General features: G+C 37.2%; 2 protein-coding genes across 3 annotated transcripts; both read left to right on the top strand.

Moving 5' to 3' along the window:
• The first annotated feature begins 202 nt into the window (after positions 1–202).
• LOC126587299 (pseudouridine kinase) lies at positions 203–4,329 on the top strand. Of its 2 annotated transcripts, XM_050252336.1 has the most exons (9): positions 203–352; positions 477–605; positions 1,133–1,235; positions 1,712–1,759; positions 1,983–2,080; positions 2,202–2,316; positions 2,508–2,590; positions 3,015–3,579; positions 4,051–4,329. In XM_050252336.1, exons 1-9 carry the CDS (start codon positions 263–265, stop codon positions 4,107–4,109), a joined length of 1,290 nt encoding a protein of 429 aa, XP_050108293.1. In that variant the 5' UTR covers positions 203–262; the 3' UTR covers positions 4,110–4,329. The 2 variants fall into 2 exon arrangements, with proteins under 2 accessions (XP_050108293.1, XP_050108292.1); XM_050252335.1 differs by lacking the exon at positions 4,051–4,329 and having other exon boundaries at positions 3,015–3,997.
• A 10,850-nt stretch (positions 4,330–15,179) lies between these two features.
• On the top strand, positions 15,180–18,415 carry LOC126587298 (putative pentatricopeptide repeat-containing protein At3g18840). The gene is made up of 2 exons (XM_050252334.1): positions 15,180–17,487; positions 17,862–18,415. Exon 1 carries the CDS (start codon positions 15,345–15,347, stop codon positions 17,379–17,381), a length of 2,037 nt encoding a protein of 678 aa, XP_050108291.1. The 5' UTR covers positions 15,180–15,344; the 3' UTR covers positions 17,382–17,487; positions 17,862–18,415.
• Positions 18,416–18,899: the final 484 nt, after the last annotated feature.

Below are 18,899 nucleotides of genomic sequence, written 5' to 3' on the forward strand. Positions count from 1 at the left end.
AGTACTAAGTGGCAGAGTCAAAAACTTAAAAAGGCAAAAAGAACAAATTTTGGGTACTTGGTGTAGTGACTAAATTCTTGGGGGTTCATAGCAATTCTCGAAAAGAGTCGGGACAATAGAAAACATAGCCCATGCACAAAGCTGGGCCCAATTTTTTGGGGCTTTTAACAAAACTTGAGCTTCTTAAAATGTCAGCCGAAATAATTGTTGTCAGTGGAAGTCCCACTACGGAGTCGCCTGGAGATACACCTACACAGCGACAATGGAGGAAAGCAGTGCACAGAGGCGACTGGATTCAATTTCTCGTCACCTGCTATTGCAAACTCCTCAACCTAACCATGGCCTTCAACAGGTAAGATTGAATTCCTTTTTTTATTTATTTTTAGTTTTTGAGTTGTATTTTGCTGAATTTGCTGAAAAACTGTGAAAAAAAAAAACCCAAAAGAATGCTGTATTTGATGAATTATAATTGGTAGGCGGTGTTATTAAGTAATGGGAAATCGGAAAGTGAAGGGTCAGAGGCTGTGGTGATAGGAGGCATGGTGTTGGACATTCATGCCACACCTTCCATCCCTTCAAATCCCAGAACCACCACTCCTGGCAAGGTATTTGTTAGTTTAACTTTACTTCCCACAAATTTTTATTTGAATTTATTTTTCATATTAAGTGTTTTCTTTTGTGTGAATTTGAATCGGGTATCGAATATTGTCTTCTTATTTGTGTCTGGTAAATTACATTGGTTGGTATTTGAGATTCCACTTTTATTAAAGAACTTGAAGTAATGAAAAGGTTTTTGTGCTCCAAGTCCCTTCCTTTTGAATGTAAAATGACCAGTAGACGTGAGTTATGTCGGTTAGCTAGGGCAGTGTGGTGAAAATATCGCCTTGTGCTTATAAAATGATCAATGCTCAAAGGGGAAAGGAAGTTTTCATTTGTGTTTGATTGAGTATTTTAACCCTTCGTTCTATACCCGAATTCCTAGTTTTCCCAATTGTAGCTTTAAAGGATCAAGTAATTTTTTTCCCCTGCTAACATAGAGATGGTCTCTGGCATGTCTAGAATTTGGAAAGATTAGTGCTTTTACTAGATATACTTATTTGCCAATGCTTACCTGTTGGAATTATCTGTTCAGGTCAGCTATGTATTAGGAGGGGTAGCAAGGAATGTTGCTGAGTGCATGTCAAAGCTAGGAGCTAAGCCCTTCATGATTAGCGCCTTGGGCCTTGACATGGCAGGTGATCTTGTAACCTTTTATTTTTATTTGACATTACAATCATGGTTTTCCAATCTCAGTACAAGACATGTTGGTCTCGTCCTGAACCAGAGGTTGTGAAAACTCATGACAATTATTTGGATGCTTTGTAGGAAAATATCAAGTGAGGCTTTTGGGGCTGGGATATGCATCTGACATGTTTGATTAGTCATAATGTAGGGATGCTAGTTTTCCAGTAATTTCAGGAACGATATGAACATAAGACAAATTTGAGTGCTCATTCTTTTCACTCCAAAATCTGATTTTAGGATTGATAAGAATAAAAAAAGGTCGTACCCAGTGCACAAGGCTCCCGCTTTACGCAGGGTCTGTGGGATTGTTTCCCTGATAGGCTTAATCAATAGGCTGTGACTGTTTCTCTCAACTTTATATTTGCTCCACAATCAAGATTTTTGTTCAGCACGTGACTTGTGAAACTGATAGCTTCTATGTTACTAGGAAACTTATTGTTGGAGCACTGGAAGTCTTCTGGGCTATCTATGGAAGGTCACCTATTATGTTTGAAATTTTATCTTTCACCTACACTGATTTTTTATATATTTTATATAGCCAGTTTGACTTATCTTCCGGTGTGTGTGCGTGTGTGCATGTCTCACAGGGATAAACTACAATCAAATTTTTGTACCTTTTTTTCTTCATCTTGAAGCGTAAAAAAATATGTTTACAGTTCCTAGTAGTATGTTAATTTGTAATGATGGTTTTGGAGTAGGCATTTTGAAGCACCAAAATGTTGAGACTCCTGTTGTGTGCAACGTACTTGATGTTAATGGGGAGGTGGCCGCTGGTGTTGCGAGTGTAGAAGCTCTCGTAAGTACAATTTCAATTAAATAAAGTTGCTTATTTATGACAACGGTCAAATTGGAAAAGTAGAGAAAACTTTATAAATTCTACAAGAAGCTGTATTGCTTACATGATGACCATGGCACAGGAAAAGTTTCTGACGTCTGAGTGGATCCAACAGTTTAAATACAGTATATGCTCTGCTCCAGTGTTGATGATTGATGCAAACCTGAATCTTTCTGCTCTAAAAGCTTCTTGCCAATGTAATTCTAACATCTTGTACATGCAAAACACACACTCACACATACATACTCATTTCATATACAATATACATACATGTATATATATGTATGCTGTTATCATTGGTTCGTTTCTTGACTCAAAAGTAATTACAAATTTTTTTATTCTTTTATTCCAAATGTTTTTGTTCTCTCTTAATTTGGGTTTCTTTCAGTGGCAGCAGAATCTAAAAGTCCAGTGTGGTTTGAGCCTGTATCGGTAGCAAAATCTAGAAGAATCAATTCAATTTCCAAGTATGTGAGTGTTATGCTTTTGCACTTACATTCACATTTAACAATTAATCTTCTTAAATGTTATATCCAGCTCATTTTGGGATTGGTTACTCCCTTTTTCTAGTCCGCAGTGTTATATTGTTTTAGTCTCCTTTTCTTGCTGGGAGGTGCGGTATGGAAGAAAGGGTCCAGATCCGCATTTGCACCTCCCTTCATTTGTACAGGATTTAATCTCAACAAAATTTCAGAGAGATGATCTCATTGTATAAACATGCTGTTTTAGGGTAATTGGATCCAACCCCCTTGGCATCTTTTATCAAAACATGCATACAGTAATTTAAGGTTAAATAATAAAAACAGATTTTATGCTTGGTCCAAATGTAATCTTTATGTTTCCAGGGTTGCTTTTTTTCCTCATCAACAGCTAACATGCTGATCATTTGGTACAGGTAAGTTTTGCTTCACCCAACGAGGATGAACTTGTTGCCATGGCAAATGCTTTATCCGGTGGAAATGTGTTTTCTCCAATTGAAAGGGACAGTAGCAGAAATCAATGCTCAACCGAAACTTTGTTCCATATGCTAAAACCCGCGATCTGGGTTTTGCTAGAGAAAGGTATCAAAATAGTTGTTGTGACCGTTGGTTCGAATGGAGTGTTCTTATGCTCTAAAGGAGGGCCAAGCTTCATGAGAACTGTTTGCAAGGGAAACAAACCATATGTTTCCAATGCGGAATTGTTTAACACTGTGACTGCAAGTTGTCCATCAAATACGTTCTCAAATCCTTCAGATTCTGACAAAAGCTCGTTTCTCTTTGCTGTGCATTTTCCTGCACTTCCTGCATCGGTGGTAAGGCTTACAGGAGCTGGCGATTGCTTGGTTGGGGGGACTGTTGCTTCCATTTGTGCAGGTTTAGATGTCATGCAAAGTCTAGCAGTTGGTATTGCAGCTTCCAAAGCGGCAGTTGAGGCAGAGGCCAATGTGCCTCGTGTACTTAATCTTGCCGCAATAGCAGGTACGAGTTTGAAGTTGTATTTTGCACATAGAAAGGATTTGTACTTGCTCCGTCCAGTTGTAACTTTTGCATACAGAGTAAATAATGTATGTTTCAAAATGGATTGGCGTTCATATTTTTTCCCATCGCATTCAGTTTACATGCATGCTGGGAAGCTTAAGACAATAAGGTGGCCTAATTTCAGAATTTCGAGCTACCATGAAATCACCGCAGTTATCCATGTGATGCTTGAGATCTTAGTTACAACACTCACATGACAAACAGATGATATATCTGGTTATAAATAAGTTGGAAAACAAATTTGTGAACCCGTTTCTGAGATTCATCCAAATGATGTCGTGTAATGGGATTTCAGAAAAGAAAAAAAAAAGAACACATTTAACTTTTGGCAGTTTTGCATGACTGAAAGAGGTTCAATTATTTGATGCAAGGCTGTATATACTGATTGTTATACAATTTGTTTGGATGCAGATGATGCAAAGTTGGTATACTCGGCTGCAAAAGTTGTGTTCCATCAATCAGTGCTTTAAAACCGTGGAATTGCAAATCAAGAGTTGAATTGGTTGAATTTTGCATATCAGATGGAAAATTTCAGTTGAGAACAATGTCAGATGGAAATTTTCACTTGAGAAACAAACGTGAGTCTTTGTTGTCTTGTAATGTCATGCATTTGAGTTTATGAGCTACTGGAGTTGTTTACTGATGAAAAATAATTAATGAAGAAGCAATGCTTATGGTTTGTGTGAGCAATTGGAAATTTCTCTGAACTCAACGTGAAACCAGCTACTTAGTACTATGGTCTAGTGGTATTTTCTCTTCACTTGTAAGTGAGAGGTCTTAAGTTCGATTATGGTCAAAAACGAATTTCAACCACATTATTGCTAGCCTATTGTGAGGCTAAGCATTGAAAGTAGAGAGACCAACACCAGAAGAGCATCATCACAAAATTAATCTCCCAATGATGAAGATCAACCGAAATATGGACAAGCTAGCTTCTGAATGTTGTAAGCTAATAAGGCGGTCAGGAGGCGTATAATCCTTTACAATGGGATGTTAGCTGGTTAAACTCACTACGGGCATGGAAAATACAGCTATCCATATTTTCAATGAAATGCTGCAGAGAGGTACGAGACCTTTTTAGCACTTCTATCAGCTTGTCCACGCTCTTGCTTTGGCGGACTTGGGTGACCAGTTCTTCTCCCGAAAGTGGTCACTACGCTTGCATGATTGATTTGTACGGGAGGCCTTCATGAGAAAGATCCCCGTAAAATCAGACACCATTTTATGGGGGGCATTCGTGAATGCTTGTATGGTAAACGGGAACGCCGTACTAGTTGGTTCCCAGCTGGTAAGAGAATTAAGGACTTGGAAGAAATAGAGGAGCTCTTTCACTTGCTTCAAAGTAAGATGATGGAGAAAATAAATTACCAAAGCGCGTTAATTAAAGAAGTAAAGTCTGCAATCAAAACTTATAAGTCGAAGACACGAGCATTTCTGAAGACAGCGGAAAAGATGGAAAAACAAATTAGATCGAGGTGTAAATGTGGCTTTCACGTTTCCAATGTGGCTCTCAATAAATTGAGATTTTTGTATTGCATTTAGTTTATAACACCTCAATGGTGTTTTTTCATTTTATTTTTGTGCAATGCGATACTCTATTTTATAATTTATGAGGAGGGGATTTCAAATCCGACCAAAAAGAGACGGATTGAAGTGGCCTAACTTCTGCATCAAATGTACTCCTAGCCCTTAGCCCTAGGAATGGATAGCGTCTATGCCAGAAATGATCAAATTTTAGATCAGAAACGATAAGACCACATAACATAAACAATGCTCAGTGTGCTAATATAAGTCAGTTCTAAATCTTCAGAGAACCACAAAACCAAAGCTGAAATATTAAGAATTCTCAAAGAGAAGACTGAAAAAAATATAAAGGAATGATATGGGAAACTCACCCTCAGAAAGCAGAAAACTAATAGCACGGAAAAATCAATCTTTGAATTAACATGACAAAAAACAGAACATGATTTAGGTGTTTAAATTGCTGAAATTGAGAAAAACAAATTACAAAACAATTTGAGAAAAACACTGAAATTGAAATGTGTGAAGTCTAGAATTATTGTTTGGCTTTCCTTGTCAAATCTTGTAAATTGTACCACACGTACTCTAAATAGATTTAAAGTTCAAATGTCACTTTTGGGATCTTTGCTGCTGGAAATTATTGAGAAAAAATCTTTTCAACGATTTAAAGAATAATAAGTTTACATGTGGTATTTATACAAGAACAATACTTGACTACTCAAATATGAGTAGGAACTCCTACTCAATTTTTTTTTTTCAAAATTGTTCGTTGTCAATTTATAGAACTTCGTGTTTATAATCAGAACCGTTCATATTATAAATCACCCTATAAAGATCACCTCTGCAAAAAATAATTAAAATTAAGGTCATTTAGTCATCAAATTGTTTAAAAACAAATGAACGGTATTTATAGAAGCATTACGACCCGTCTATGTATTTGCTACAATAGATTGACTAAACGACCTTAGTTTTAATTTATTTTTTGCAGAGATGATCTTTACAGTGTGATTCATAGTATGAACGATTTTGATCATAAGCACAAAACTCTGTGATTAAAATACTAAGAGTTTTGAGTAGGAGTTTCTACTTATCTTTGCGTAGCCAAGTATTGTTCCTTATACAATGGCTTGACTCACACACTTGTGCTACCAACTCAACCTAACTACCATAACAAACTTAGCCTAACTAATCACAGCAACTAGCAACATATTACAACAGCCAAAGCTAAGTTTTATCTTTTACAAGAGTTACCCAAGAATACACAAAACCCTCATGTTAATTTCCTATCAAGTGAACAACCTGTCCAATCAGCATCTGAAAAGGCATTTATGCTTAGTGGTGTTGAACTCTTAGAAAGCCAAAGACCAAGATCCAAAGACCCTTTGAGATATCTGAGGATCCTCCTGACTGCTTGGAAGTGAGATTCCCTTGGTTTATGCATGAACTGACATACAAGATTAACTGCAAAAGACAAGTCAAGTCTATGTAAGATATTGCAAATCACTAAAAAATGACCTATATTCTGTAGGATTTGAAAGCAAAGGACTTGAGTGATCCAATTTGGAAGTGCTAAGTGGAGTTGAACAAGGCTTGGCACCATCCATTTTTGCTTTCTTGAGAAGATCCAGAATGTACTTGGTCTGGGATATGAAAATTCATTTTGAAGACCTCTTGACTTCGACCAAGAAAGTAACATAGTGGTTCAAGATCTTTAATAGAAAACATAATACAGGGCTAAGATACAGTGTTTTGACAAGCTTGAGTAGAAGGTCCAGTCACAATAATGTCATCCACATAGACTAGAACAAAAACTGGTGAGGGATCCCTTTTGACAAACAAAGAGTGATCATTCTGAGAACCTGTGAAACCAAGAGAATGAAGAGCAGCATATAATTTCTCAAACCAAGCTTTGGGAGCTTGCTTTAGACCATAGAAGGATTTATGCAATTGACATACATGATTGGGCTTGGTTAAATCTTCAAAATCAGATGGTAGCTTCATGAAGACATTTTCTGAGAGATTGCCATGTAAAAAGGCATTACTGACATCTAATTGATTCAAGAACCAATCATATTGAAATACTAATGTAAGAAGAAACCTGATAGTGACTGGTTTAGCAACAAGGCTAAAGGTTTCTGTATAGTCGATGAAAACCATTTGCAACTAAATGAGCTTTATACCTATCAATAGTCCTATCATGTTTATTTTTTATTCAGAAAACCCACTTGTAGCCTACTAGATTATCTTGCATTGCCTGCCTCTAATGAGCATGTTTGGAGGCTTAGAGGTAAGTGGATGGTACATAATCCTCATTGAGATGTTGTGGTATAAGATGCTTTATGGCTGTGAATGTTTTAGGTTTAAAAATACTAACTTCTGATCTGGTTTGCATAAGATGGATGTTAGAAGGTTGTACGGGATCTAGTAAAGGTGATGTAGGAATAAAATTGGATTCTGGGGACATAGGGCATGGTTCAGAAGATTGTTATGGGATTGGATGTGATGCATAGGATTGATGTGAGAACACATGTTGATTTGGAGAAGTACCATGAGGAAAGATTAATGCAGTGGGAATAGAACTAGGAATATAGGCAGGAGGTTGATCATGTACAAAACATGAAGGACTGAACTGCTTAAATGGGAATGTGTATTCATCGAAAACTACATGCCTAGATATGTAGGTCCTTTTGGTTTAAGGATCAAGACATCTATAACCTCTAGGATTCAAGCTGTAACCTATAAAGACACATGATTTTCTCTTAAGTTCTAGCTTTGATGTGGTATAAGGTTTCAACCAGGGAAAGCAACTGTACCCAAACATTCTAAGAGTTGAGTAATATGGTGATTTCCTGAAAAAGATTCCCAAGGAGAACTACTGGACATTGTAGGCATCATGTTAATCAAATATATGGCAGTAGAGAAGATTTCTACCTAAGAAACATGAGGAACCCCATAAGCTACTAAAAGAGTCCTAGTAGTCTCCACTAAGTGTCTATGCTTGTGCTTAGCACACTCATTTTGTTCTGGTATTTGAGGGTAGCTTAGTTGATGTTGGATGCCATGATGTTTCAAAAATTAAGACATTGTATAATTTACAAACTCCTCACCAGAATTAGAACAAATTGCAACAATCTTATTTCTCAACATATTCTCAACAACAGATTTGAAATGCACAAAAGTAGTAAACGCATCTGATTTACACTTAAGAGGAAAGAACCAACAATATTTGGTGTCATCATCTAGAAAGATGATATAGTGCCTATAACCAATGACAGAGGAAATAGGTGATGGGTTCTAGAGGTATACATGTTGTACTGAAAACAGATACAAAAGAAAGCTTGGAGCTTTTTCTCAATGCACAACTAGAACATAAAGACTTCAGAGTACAAGTACTTACAGGAATACATGACTTAGAAGTCAATTTATTTAGAATCTTGAAAGAATGATGACCTAATCTCTGATGCCAAACCTTTGAAGATGCTTTAGTGGATGCAGCATAGGTATGATGATTCCATTATTAGGTAGAGAAGTAATGAAATGATAAAATCCATTCCTCACAACGCCTTTAAAGAACATCATCTCCAAAGAAAGATCATTCGCAGTGAAGTGAAAAAGATATAGATGAATTGAACACCAATTATCAAGACTAAACTAATTTGCAGAAAGAAAATTTTGATTTAAATGAGGCACATGCAAGACATTGTTAAGAGCAAATTGATGAGTAGAAGTAGAAATTGTAGATGAACTAGAATGTAAAATAGGCAAACCTTTGCCATCACTAATGAAGACTTGCTCAAGTCCAGTATAGGCCTTCAATTTTGCAAATTTTCCATGGAATTAGTTATATGTGAACTAGCACCAAAATCCAATCGCCAAGTAGGTGTTGCAGAAGAATTATTAGCACACATTGTAGAGGGTGTTGCCACATGTAAGATTCATGCGTTGTGGACAATCATAAGCATCTCAAATATCAATTGTAGTCACACCTTCTTCCCATTAAGCATCTCAAATATCAACTTCTTCTTTTTCCCATCAAGCATCTCAAATACCAATTGCAGTCACACCTTTCTTCTTCTTCTTTTTCTTCTTCTTCTTCTTCTTCTTCTTCTTCTTCTTCTTCTTCTTCTTCTTCTTCTTCTTCTTCTTCTTCTTCTTCTTCTTCTTCTTCTTCTTCTTCTACCCATCAAGCAACTCAAATATCAATTGCAGTCACACCTTTCTGACTACGCCTTCTTCGTTCTAGCTTGCCAAACTTAGGGTTCGTCAATCTCTCTCTATCTATCTATCTATCTTTATTTCTCTCTCCCCCTCTTTCCCTATGTATGTATCTAAAGAACCATGAATTTAGTTGCTCTCCTTGATTTAATTTTGCGTAAATAATTTGAATAGTATTTTTTCTTTCCAACATTGACATTAATAGTGATGAAATCGAGACAAACACTGTAGATTTGTAGTTTAGATGTAATACCCTGAAAATTTAAATATATGAATTAGATATTCATAATTATGAATATGTAAAGAAAATTGAAAATAGATCAATTTATGGTTATGAAAAATTTAATTGAGGAATTTTAAAATTTTGTTACCGGAAATTATTATAATTTACTTATTTGTATTATTGAGATTTATATTATTTTTCAAGAATTTATATTAATTTATTTGAATTTAATTTTAAATTAAATTAGTTACGAAGTTTGAAGTTTGGAAATTAATTATCTAAAATCCGTTGACCTTTCAAGGTCACAATTTATATTTTTTAATAGAGCTCGATCTCACGAATGCGTAGGCGCAAACCGTTCGTGAAACGGAGTTATAACGAATGAGTTATTAAAATTTAAAGTTAGGGACATTTTGGTAATTTTACTTCATTTTAGAAGGCTCCAGAAAATCTGGAGCAACGAGTTGTGCCACGTGTGTGCCTGAGATGAGAGGAAAAGAAAAGAAAAGAAAAGAGAGAGATGGACGGCTGGAATGAGAAGGAGAGAAGAAAAAGGAGAGAGAGGAGGAATGGGACCAGCCAATCAAGAGAAGAGGAAATGAAGGGAAATGAGGGAGAAGAAAAGAGGAAACCAAACCCCTTTTTGACCCACGACCTGACCCGGCGAGTTCCATGGCCTCAAACTCCATTCCCAGTGATTTTCCGGTGAATTGAAGTCATCCATCACCTGGAAAACATTCCACTATCCTCCCTCTTCCTTTTCCCACCTAAAATTATAATGAATTTGGTTTTGTTTTGGGGAAAAATACCCCGACGAGAACCGTGGGTGACGCAAAGACCCTTGGCCGAGATCCACCAAATTTACCAAATTTGAAACGATTTCATGCAATTACCACCACCATTAGACTCCCTTTGAACCCAAGAACAAATCCCAAACAACCTTGGGGGCGGCGGAGCACTGGTGGATCGAAGCCACCCATTTCTAGGGTTTCCGGCAAGTTTGAGGGAAATTGGAGCTTTTCCTAGCCAAATTGGACTTGGCCACAAGTATAAAACTTACTATACTCATTGAGATTTTCATTTCTGTGAAATTTGATAATATTTTGAAATAGTTGAATTTTTCCGCGACTCGGGGCGGTGCGTGGCGACGGCGCTTGGGCTGAGACCCCATCTGCCTTTCCTAGACTAATGTGAAAACCCTGATTCCATATGTGACATTCTATTGACAAAATCTCGTCGTATGACTATAGTTTTGATAAGAACCTACACTTGGACATTATATGAATCAATGATCTGACCATTGGATCGTCACAAAACTTTATTATGTAATGTGATTTGCAGATCTTCCAGTTTATATTTCTAGGGTTGTGAACCCTATCCTTGATCTTGATCGACGGTTGACTTTTTATAGTCAACCAAACCGAGTTTCAAGGGTGCCGTTTATCTTAGAGTGTTGTTGACATTTCATGAAGCTTAGTGGGCTCATTGCGACGACGGGTGTCATGTTTTACATATGAGTGACTATAATATAGGTGATTTATATTGAATTGTTATTTTATTTTATTGTCATTGATCTACGTTTGTGAATTATGAACTACGATTGGCTTGATCCTCCAAAGGGTACGTAGGGAGTCTAACGAGAAGTTAGATGCAGCCATAAAATAAATGAGATAAGTTTTAGTGGAAAATCATCAAATTGAGAAATGTTAGAATGGTTATTAACATAAAGGGTAACTACGACATTTTTAGCCTACCACTAAGGGTAAATTAGGAAATAAATTGGCGGGGCGTTACATTAGATATCTGTTTCTTTAACTTCTTCTTCTTCTTCTTCTTGCCTTCTTCGTTCTAGCTTGCCAAACTCATGGTTCATCAATCTCTTTCTATCTATCTTTAATTCTCTCTCCCCCTCTTTCTCTATGTCTGTATCTAAAGAACCAAAAATTTAGTTGGTCTCTTTGATTTAACTTTGCGCAAAAATTTTGAATAGAATTTTTTTCTTTCCGGCATTGACATTAATAGTGATTAAATCGAGACAAACATTGTAGATTTGTAGTTTAAATATCTGTTTCTTAAATTTAGGAAAAATAAATGGAAATGAAGGGGAGAGAGAATAAATGGAAATGAAGGCTATGGTTCGTCTTTGCCCCCCAAGTTCTTGAGAAAATGCCTCAATGGACTAGGGCAGTTGTGTGCATTGGCCTTGACAGTTATTGTTTGTAATGTTCTTTCTTAAAGAATTGTCTGTCAATTTATAGTTTTCGATATTTGACTATTAAGAAAGTCGATTTATAGTATCTCTCTCTATGATCTTTGGATGGGGAATTTCGTAGTTATATTAATTTTTTATGCATGTGAATAGATTTTCTATTCTGCTTGCTGATGAATTCTTAATTTAATTTTACATTATATTTTGTTGGGTTTAGGATTTTGTTTACTGGGAAACAAAATGAGTCCAGAGCATTTCACCATCATTGCTAATACTAAGGGCGACCTCCGTCATCATGGTAATATGAGGTGTACCGGAAAAGTTGGGAAATTTATAGATTCTTCAATTGAAAGTGAAAAGACTATTTAGTCTTCTATCACAATAGAAAAGTTAATAGGAGTAACATAATTTCACAAATCAAAATTTTACTTTTTTTTAGTGAATACATTTTTTTTTGTTTAAGATTCATCTACATGTGATTTTAACATCTCTAATTTTAAAAAATTAAAAATAAATAAATAAATCGCTCTCCCTCTCTCCCCACTCTCACATTCTCTCTCTTCTTTTCTGCTTATAGTCTAGTGGTATTCCTCTTCACTTATAATTGAGAGGTATTAGTTTCGATTCTTGCCAATTACATATTCCTGTATTGTATCGTATTTCCGTGTCCATGTCCATATCCAATGCAACGTAGATACCGAGTTTCCTCTTTTAAATTCGCCCTTTCCTTCAGTTATTTCTGGCTCTGCCACTGTTAGTAGTTGAGTTACTCCCTATATTACCAATTAGTTTTAGGAAAATTTTATTTGAATTTTGAACCTATCTAACCTCTTTCTACCCCCAACTTAAATTTTAAATGTGAAACGTCTTTAATATTATTGCATAATTATCATCAAGAACAAAATAAAATTAACAAGAAAAATAAGATTTATCTATAAACCCACACCCAAAGTGAAACCCTAACCATCACATAAATTTTCTCCTTCGTTCTGCTATGGCAAAAATCCCAAGACACTCTCATAGAGAAAAACAAGCTCTTTTTGACGGATAAATATTAATTTTGAAGTTTTGGATCCTCTAACTAAGGCATGAATTAGTTTACACAAGAGTTGAATTATTGGTTTATATGTCATATACTAACATTATGATTGTTGCGAGCTGTATAATTTTCCAAGTCTTTTCTTGTTCATTTTGGACAATATTTATCAAGTCTTCTACTTAATTTACATAACATAATCATGACATCCTACTTTCTTTTATTGGATAACAACAGCTACATACTTTGTTTCATTGTTTTCACATTCTTCCCATATCTTTTCATTTGATTCTTCACTTCACCCCCATTCTAACTCTCTTCATTACACCACCACTTTCACTCTCTTCATTGCACCGCCTTCTTTTGGTTAAATTTCTTTGCCCGTTCTTCTAAAATTCAAAAAGATGATAAAAAAAAAAATTATGTATATATCAACGTTTATATTTCCCCGTTTTCATATGTCTTAAATTATGTCATTGCACCTTCGTCTTGGTTTTAATTTGCAATTTTATTCCCTAAAGAACATTACTTATTACAAGAAAAAGGAAAAAGAAACAAAAGACTTCTTATCATTTCACCTATAACCTATATATGCTTATAGGTTATAACTTATAAAAGTCTTTATATCATCTAAAACATAAAAAACTCAAATTCATATGCAACATACATTGTCAAGCAAGACAACCAGAGATTATCGAGCAACACTGTAGAGGATGATCAAAACTCCATAAAAAACAAATGTTGGAAGGAGAGAACGTCAGATGAGAGAATGCTTTGATTTTGATTTTTTACTTTATTTTTCAAATGGATGTAAAGATAAGTTAACATATATATTGAATTGCATTCATAGGGGTAGTTTAGGTTGTAAAATTAGGTTTAAAGAGATATTGATTGTTTAATTGAAAATAATATGGATGTAAAGAGTAAGTTAGGTCTAGAGAAACATTATATGAGTTCAAATAAAATTTCCCTTAGTTTTATGATGAAACCCAACTCAAGCAGGTTTCTTCGAATAGGAAAAGAAAAATCACAAAGAAAATCCTTGGGTAAATTACACAAAACTACCTCAACTATAGGTCGAACCACAATCTCATACCTCATGTTTTAAAAATTACAATGTCATACCTCATCTTACGAATTTGTTACAATGTCATACCTCCGTCAATTTTTCTGTCAATTTCTCTGTTAAATGCTGACGTGGCTTGAGGCAGAGCCTACTTTCTAATTCATCTGGATTAAAAAATTAATTAAATATTAAAAAAACTAAAAATACAATTATTTAAATATTTTTATAAAAATAATGTGGGACCCACCCACCTTCTTCCTATCCCACCCGTCTCCCCCCACCCTTCCTCCATTCACTCCAAAACCAGACACCCACCGTGACTCTCCCTCGCCCTCATCCTCCCCACTCGATAGTCTTCTCCACCCAGCCACCTCTGCCAAATTCCAATAAAGTCTTCGCACTTTTGCAACTCCCAAAAAACCCCTAAATGCCCCTCAAATCCTAGACTAATTACTTCCTCCTCCAACTCTTTTCTTCTTCTCCTATGGGCTCTAAGAATCAGGGCTCCGACGAAGCCCACCCCCTTCCTCTATCACCCACGCCATATTTGCCTGAGCGTAGTCCTAGTCTCTGCCATCTACATTCCGATCAAGCCATTCCCCTCAATGCCAGTCCTCCCCTACGCCCCCTCTGCTGCTGCACCTGCCACTCCGTCCTTAACCCCTTCTCCACCGTCGATTATGCCGCCAAGATCTGGATCTACCCTTTCTGCTTCACCCGCAATCACTTCCCTCCCCACTACGCCTCCATCTCCGACGAGAACCTCCCTATCGAAAAACCCACCTCACCTTTGGTCTTTATTTTCGTCGTCGACACCTGCATGATCGAGGAGGAGCTTTCGTTTCTCAAGTCCACTCTATCTCAGGCTCTTAGTCTCCATCCCCCATATTTGGAGATGAATGAGTAGGCGAGTGATGAGGGATGGGGGATTATTGGGTTCAGAGGATTTTTGGGTCTGGTTGCTTAGAAGAAGAAGAAGAAGAAGAAAGGGGATTTTTGGGAGAAGGGGGTGGATGATGCAGGCTCTGGTTTTGGTGGCGAAGGAAGGTTAGGAGTGAGGGGACACTAGTGGATGGGGAAGAAGTGGGGATGGGTTTGTAGGGGTGGGTCCCCCATTTAAAAAAATTATTAAATGATTTTATTTTTTTAGTTTTTAATATTTAATTAATATTTTAATAGAAAGTAGGTTTCGCCTCAAGTCACGTCAGCATTTAACAGATAAATTGACGAAATGTATGACATTGCAATAAATTCAAAGATAAGATATGATATTATAATGTATTAAAGATGACGTATGAAACTACGATTAGCCCAATAGTTGAGCTAGATTTCTTTGTTTGAACTTTTTTGTTACGAGGACGTTCATGTACAGAGGGACCATTCTCTGAAAGCAGAAGCAGAGAGAGAGATAAGGAAGTCGTGTATAAATATATAAATGCAGTTTCTAAAAGACGGTCTTACATATCACGTCCAAGCCATAAAAGCCAGTTTTGAGCTAACCATTTTCACCTCCAATCAACTCATTCACTTGTACTCCAAGCATGGCCTTATTCGAGAAGCCCAGAAACTGTTCGACGAAATGCCCCAACGAAACGTCTTCTCTTGGAATGCCATAATCTCCGCCCACATCAAGGCACGCAACTTGAACCGGGCACGCCAGTTATTTGACGCTGCCTCTTACAGGGATTTGGTCACGTATAATTCCATGTTGTCTGGTTATGTAAGCGCCGACGGGTATGAGGATTGTGCGCTTGAGCTGTTTCGCGAAATGAAGTCACGGGATGATCGGATTCGGATTGACGAGATTGGTCTCACGACTATGCTGAACTTGACTGCCAAATTGGAAATTGGGTATTATGGGAGACAGTTGCATTGTTTTATGGTGAAAACTGCTAATGATTTAAGTGGGTTCGCAGTGAGCTCGCTTATCGATATGTATAGTAAATGTGGGTGTTTTCAAGAAGCGTTGCGGATGTTTAGTGGGTATAGAGGGGTGGTTGATTTGGTTTCGAAGAATGCAATGGTGGCGGCTTGTTGTAGAGAAGGCAAATTAGAAATGGCAGATGATCTGTTTTGGACAGAGCCAGAGCTGAATGATGCTGTGTCTTGGAATACACTGATTGCAGGGTATGTGCAGCATGGTTTTGAGCAAGAGGCACTGAAATTGTTTGTCTGTATGGCAGATAATGGATTCAGATGGAATGACCACACTTTTGCTAGTGCTTTGAGTGCTTGCTCCGGTTTGAAGAGCTCCAAACTTGGAAAGGAAATCCATGCTTGGGTCTTGAAGAATGGGATGACATCAAATCCGTATATAGTCAGTGGCATTATTGATGTCTACTCCAAGTGTGGTAATATGTGTTATGCAAAGTCAGTTCACGTAGCAACGGGGTCAGAAAATTCCTTTTCGGTAAGTTCAATGATTACTGGTCATGCTTCTCATGGTAACCTAATGGAAGCACGAAAACTTTTTGACTCATTGACTGAAAAAAACGCTGTTGTTTGGACAGCTTTGTTTTCTGGGTATCTCAAATACCAGAAATGCGAAGCTATATTTGAACTTTTAGGTGAGTTCACGGCAAAGGAATCAATAGTTCCTGATGCTGGGATTCTCATCAGTGTGCTTGGTGCCTGTTCAATACAAGCAGCCCTGGATCCTGGGAAGCAGATCCATGCTTACATTCTAAGGAACGGGATTGAAATCGATAAGAAGCTTTTTAGTGCTTTGGTTGATATGTACTCAAAATCCGGGAGTATAAACTACGCAGAAAAACTTTTTAAAAGCGACTATGACAGAGATATAATCCTGTACAATGTGATGTTAGCTGGTTATGCTCACCATGGGCATGAAAATAAAGCTATCCAGATTTTCAATGAAATGTTGGAGAAAGGTATGGGACCCGATGCAATCACCTTTTTAGCACTGCTGTCAGCCTGTCGACACTCTTGCTTGGTGGAATTGGGTGAGCAGTTCTTCTACTTGATGGAAAAAGTGTATAATGTTTTACCCGAAATTGAGCACTGCGCTTGCATGATTGATTTGTACGGGAGGGCTAATCAACTTGATAAGGCAATAGCATTCATGAGAAAGATCCCTATAGAATCAGACACCATTTTATGGGGGGCATTCATGAATGCTTGTAGGGTAAACGGGAACGCCGTACTTGCTAGAGAGGCAGAGGAGAAACTATTAAAACTTGAAGGAGACATTGGTGATCGGTATGTACAGTTGGTTAATTTCTATGCAGCGGAAGGAGATTGGGATGAGGTTTGCAGAATAAGGAAGAAGATGAAAGGGAAGGAGGCCAAGAAGACCGCTGGTTGCAGTTGGTTATACGTGGAAAATGGTGTTCATATATTTATCTCTGGTGATAAAGCCCACCCAAGAGCAGAGGCTATAAATTGTACATTAGCCTTATTGACTGAAGAACTGTATCAGATATCTCGGGCCTCCGCTGGGATCATAATTTGAATGTCATCGCCTCCACACAACTAATTATGATGTTCAGAACATTCAGTCACTAAATCAGATATAGGACTGGTATTTCCATGCCGTCCGCATTCATTCATTTCAGGAGGTAGGCACATGCACACTTGGATATCGTTTACCCTATAGTTATTAGTTATATCTTCTTTTGTAAGAGAAGTACACTCTGCATTCGAGCATATTTATGACATTTATGACAAAGGACACTCTTTTTTTCTCTTGGCCTGAGACAATCAATCTACTTAATTCCATTCCCCACAATGACTTGTGTGCTACTTACCAGTCCTTGGGGCTGCGTTACCATATAACCAGTGTAAGTGGCAAATAATTGATATATGAAACGAACAACACTTTTTCGTTTGAAGTGCAATGCTTAAATGCAAAAGAGAATACAAATGTTTGGGATCCTTCACTGTTACTTCTTGATTCTGTTTATACCTGTTTCATCTTATGTGTTTTCTGCAGAATAATGCATTTATTGGTCAAGTGCCTGGGTACAGACTCCAGAGTACCATTAGTGGATGCCAATTAGCGCATATGAATTGAATTTGGCAATGGAATGACAATGGTATTATTGTTCCTTCATCTTGGTGGAAATGCTTGAAGAGTGATGACTGAGAGCAATTCTATAACATGGAAAAATCCAATGCGGCAGAAAAATTTACGATGGCGTGGTGGGAATAACCCCATTCACACATTAAGGAGACACTGACAAGCTATCTTCCTTCTGTAGACGCTGGGGACATTCACAACTGATTGGAAGGAGCAGGTAATGCTTTCTTGTGTCGTTTACTTGTTCTCTTTGTAGGCATGGTCTTCTGTTCATGAGAATATCAATGTTGTTTATTTTCCAACTGTAAAGTTCCAATCCGCCTTCCCCGTTAATTCAAGAAAGTAAAAACGTAACACTTTGGACAATACAAGTAAATAATTTATTCTGTAAAACCGTGGAATTGTGAATTTACAAGTTGAATCGGTTTAAATTGTTGTCAATCAGATGGAAATTTTCAGTCGAGAAACCTTGTCAATCTTTGTTTCTGCTATGTCGTTACATCAGAGTTGTCAAGACCAAGGGGACATCATTTCTTTAACAAATAGTAATTGTAAATGCTGATGTATTTAAAGATGATAGCTAGCTCCCATCTCTTCACTTCACTACAACCAAACTCTGATACTCCTAAACCGCGATGGCTGCTTTCATGGCGTCCTTCGGGAGAAGATCCGCGTCATGTTCCAAGAATAACTTAAACAAATTGTAGCTGAAGCCACCCAACAATTTGCCCCCTTGTTTTGTTGAAGACACCAACATTGCTGGATTCCTCAGCTCCCAAAACAGAACTTCTGGCACCACATCGCTGTTGCCGTTGTCCTCAAACTTTCTCTGTATTGCCGCATTACTGTGCCTCCAGAAGAAATCAGTGCGGTTCTCCTTGACCTCAGATTTGTTGGAAGTAGGCTCTGAAACTCAATCATAAATTGACATCTTTCAGGAAAACGAAAAAC

Source organism: Malus sylvestris, chromosome 10, assembly GCF_916048215.2.
Source record: "Malus sylvestris chromosome 10, drMalSylv7.2, whole genome shotgun sequence".
Classification (NCBI taxonomy): Eukaryota; Viridiplantae; Streptophyta; class Magnoliopsida; order Rosales; family Rosaceae; genus Malus; species Malus sylvestris.

Coding starts and splice junctions, on each gene's coding strand:
- LOC126587299 (XM_050252335.1), top strand. CDS start 263: ATGGAGGAAAGCAGTGCACAGAGGCGACTGGATTCAATTTCTCGTCAC. Junction 353..476: donor CTAACCATGGCCTTCAACAG/GTAAGATTGAAT, acceptor TATAATTGGTAG/GCGGTGTTATTAAGTAATGG. Junction 2,081..2,201: donor TTGCGAGTGTAGAAGCTCTC/GTAAGTACAATT, acceptor ACCATGGCACAG/GAAAAGTTTCTGACGTCTGA.
- LOC126587298 (XM_050252334.1), top strand. CDS start 15,345: ATGCAGTTTCTAAAAGACGGTCTTACATATCACGTCCAAGCCATAAAA.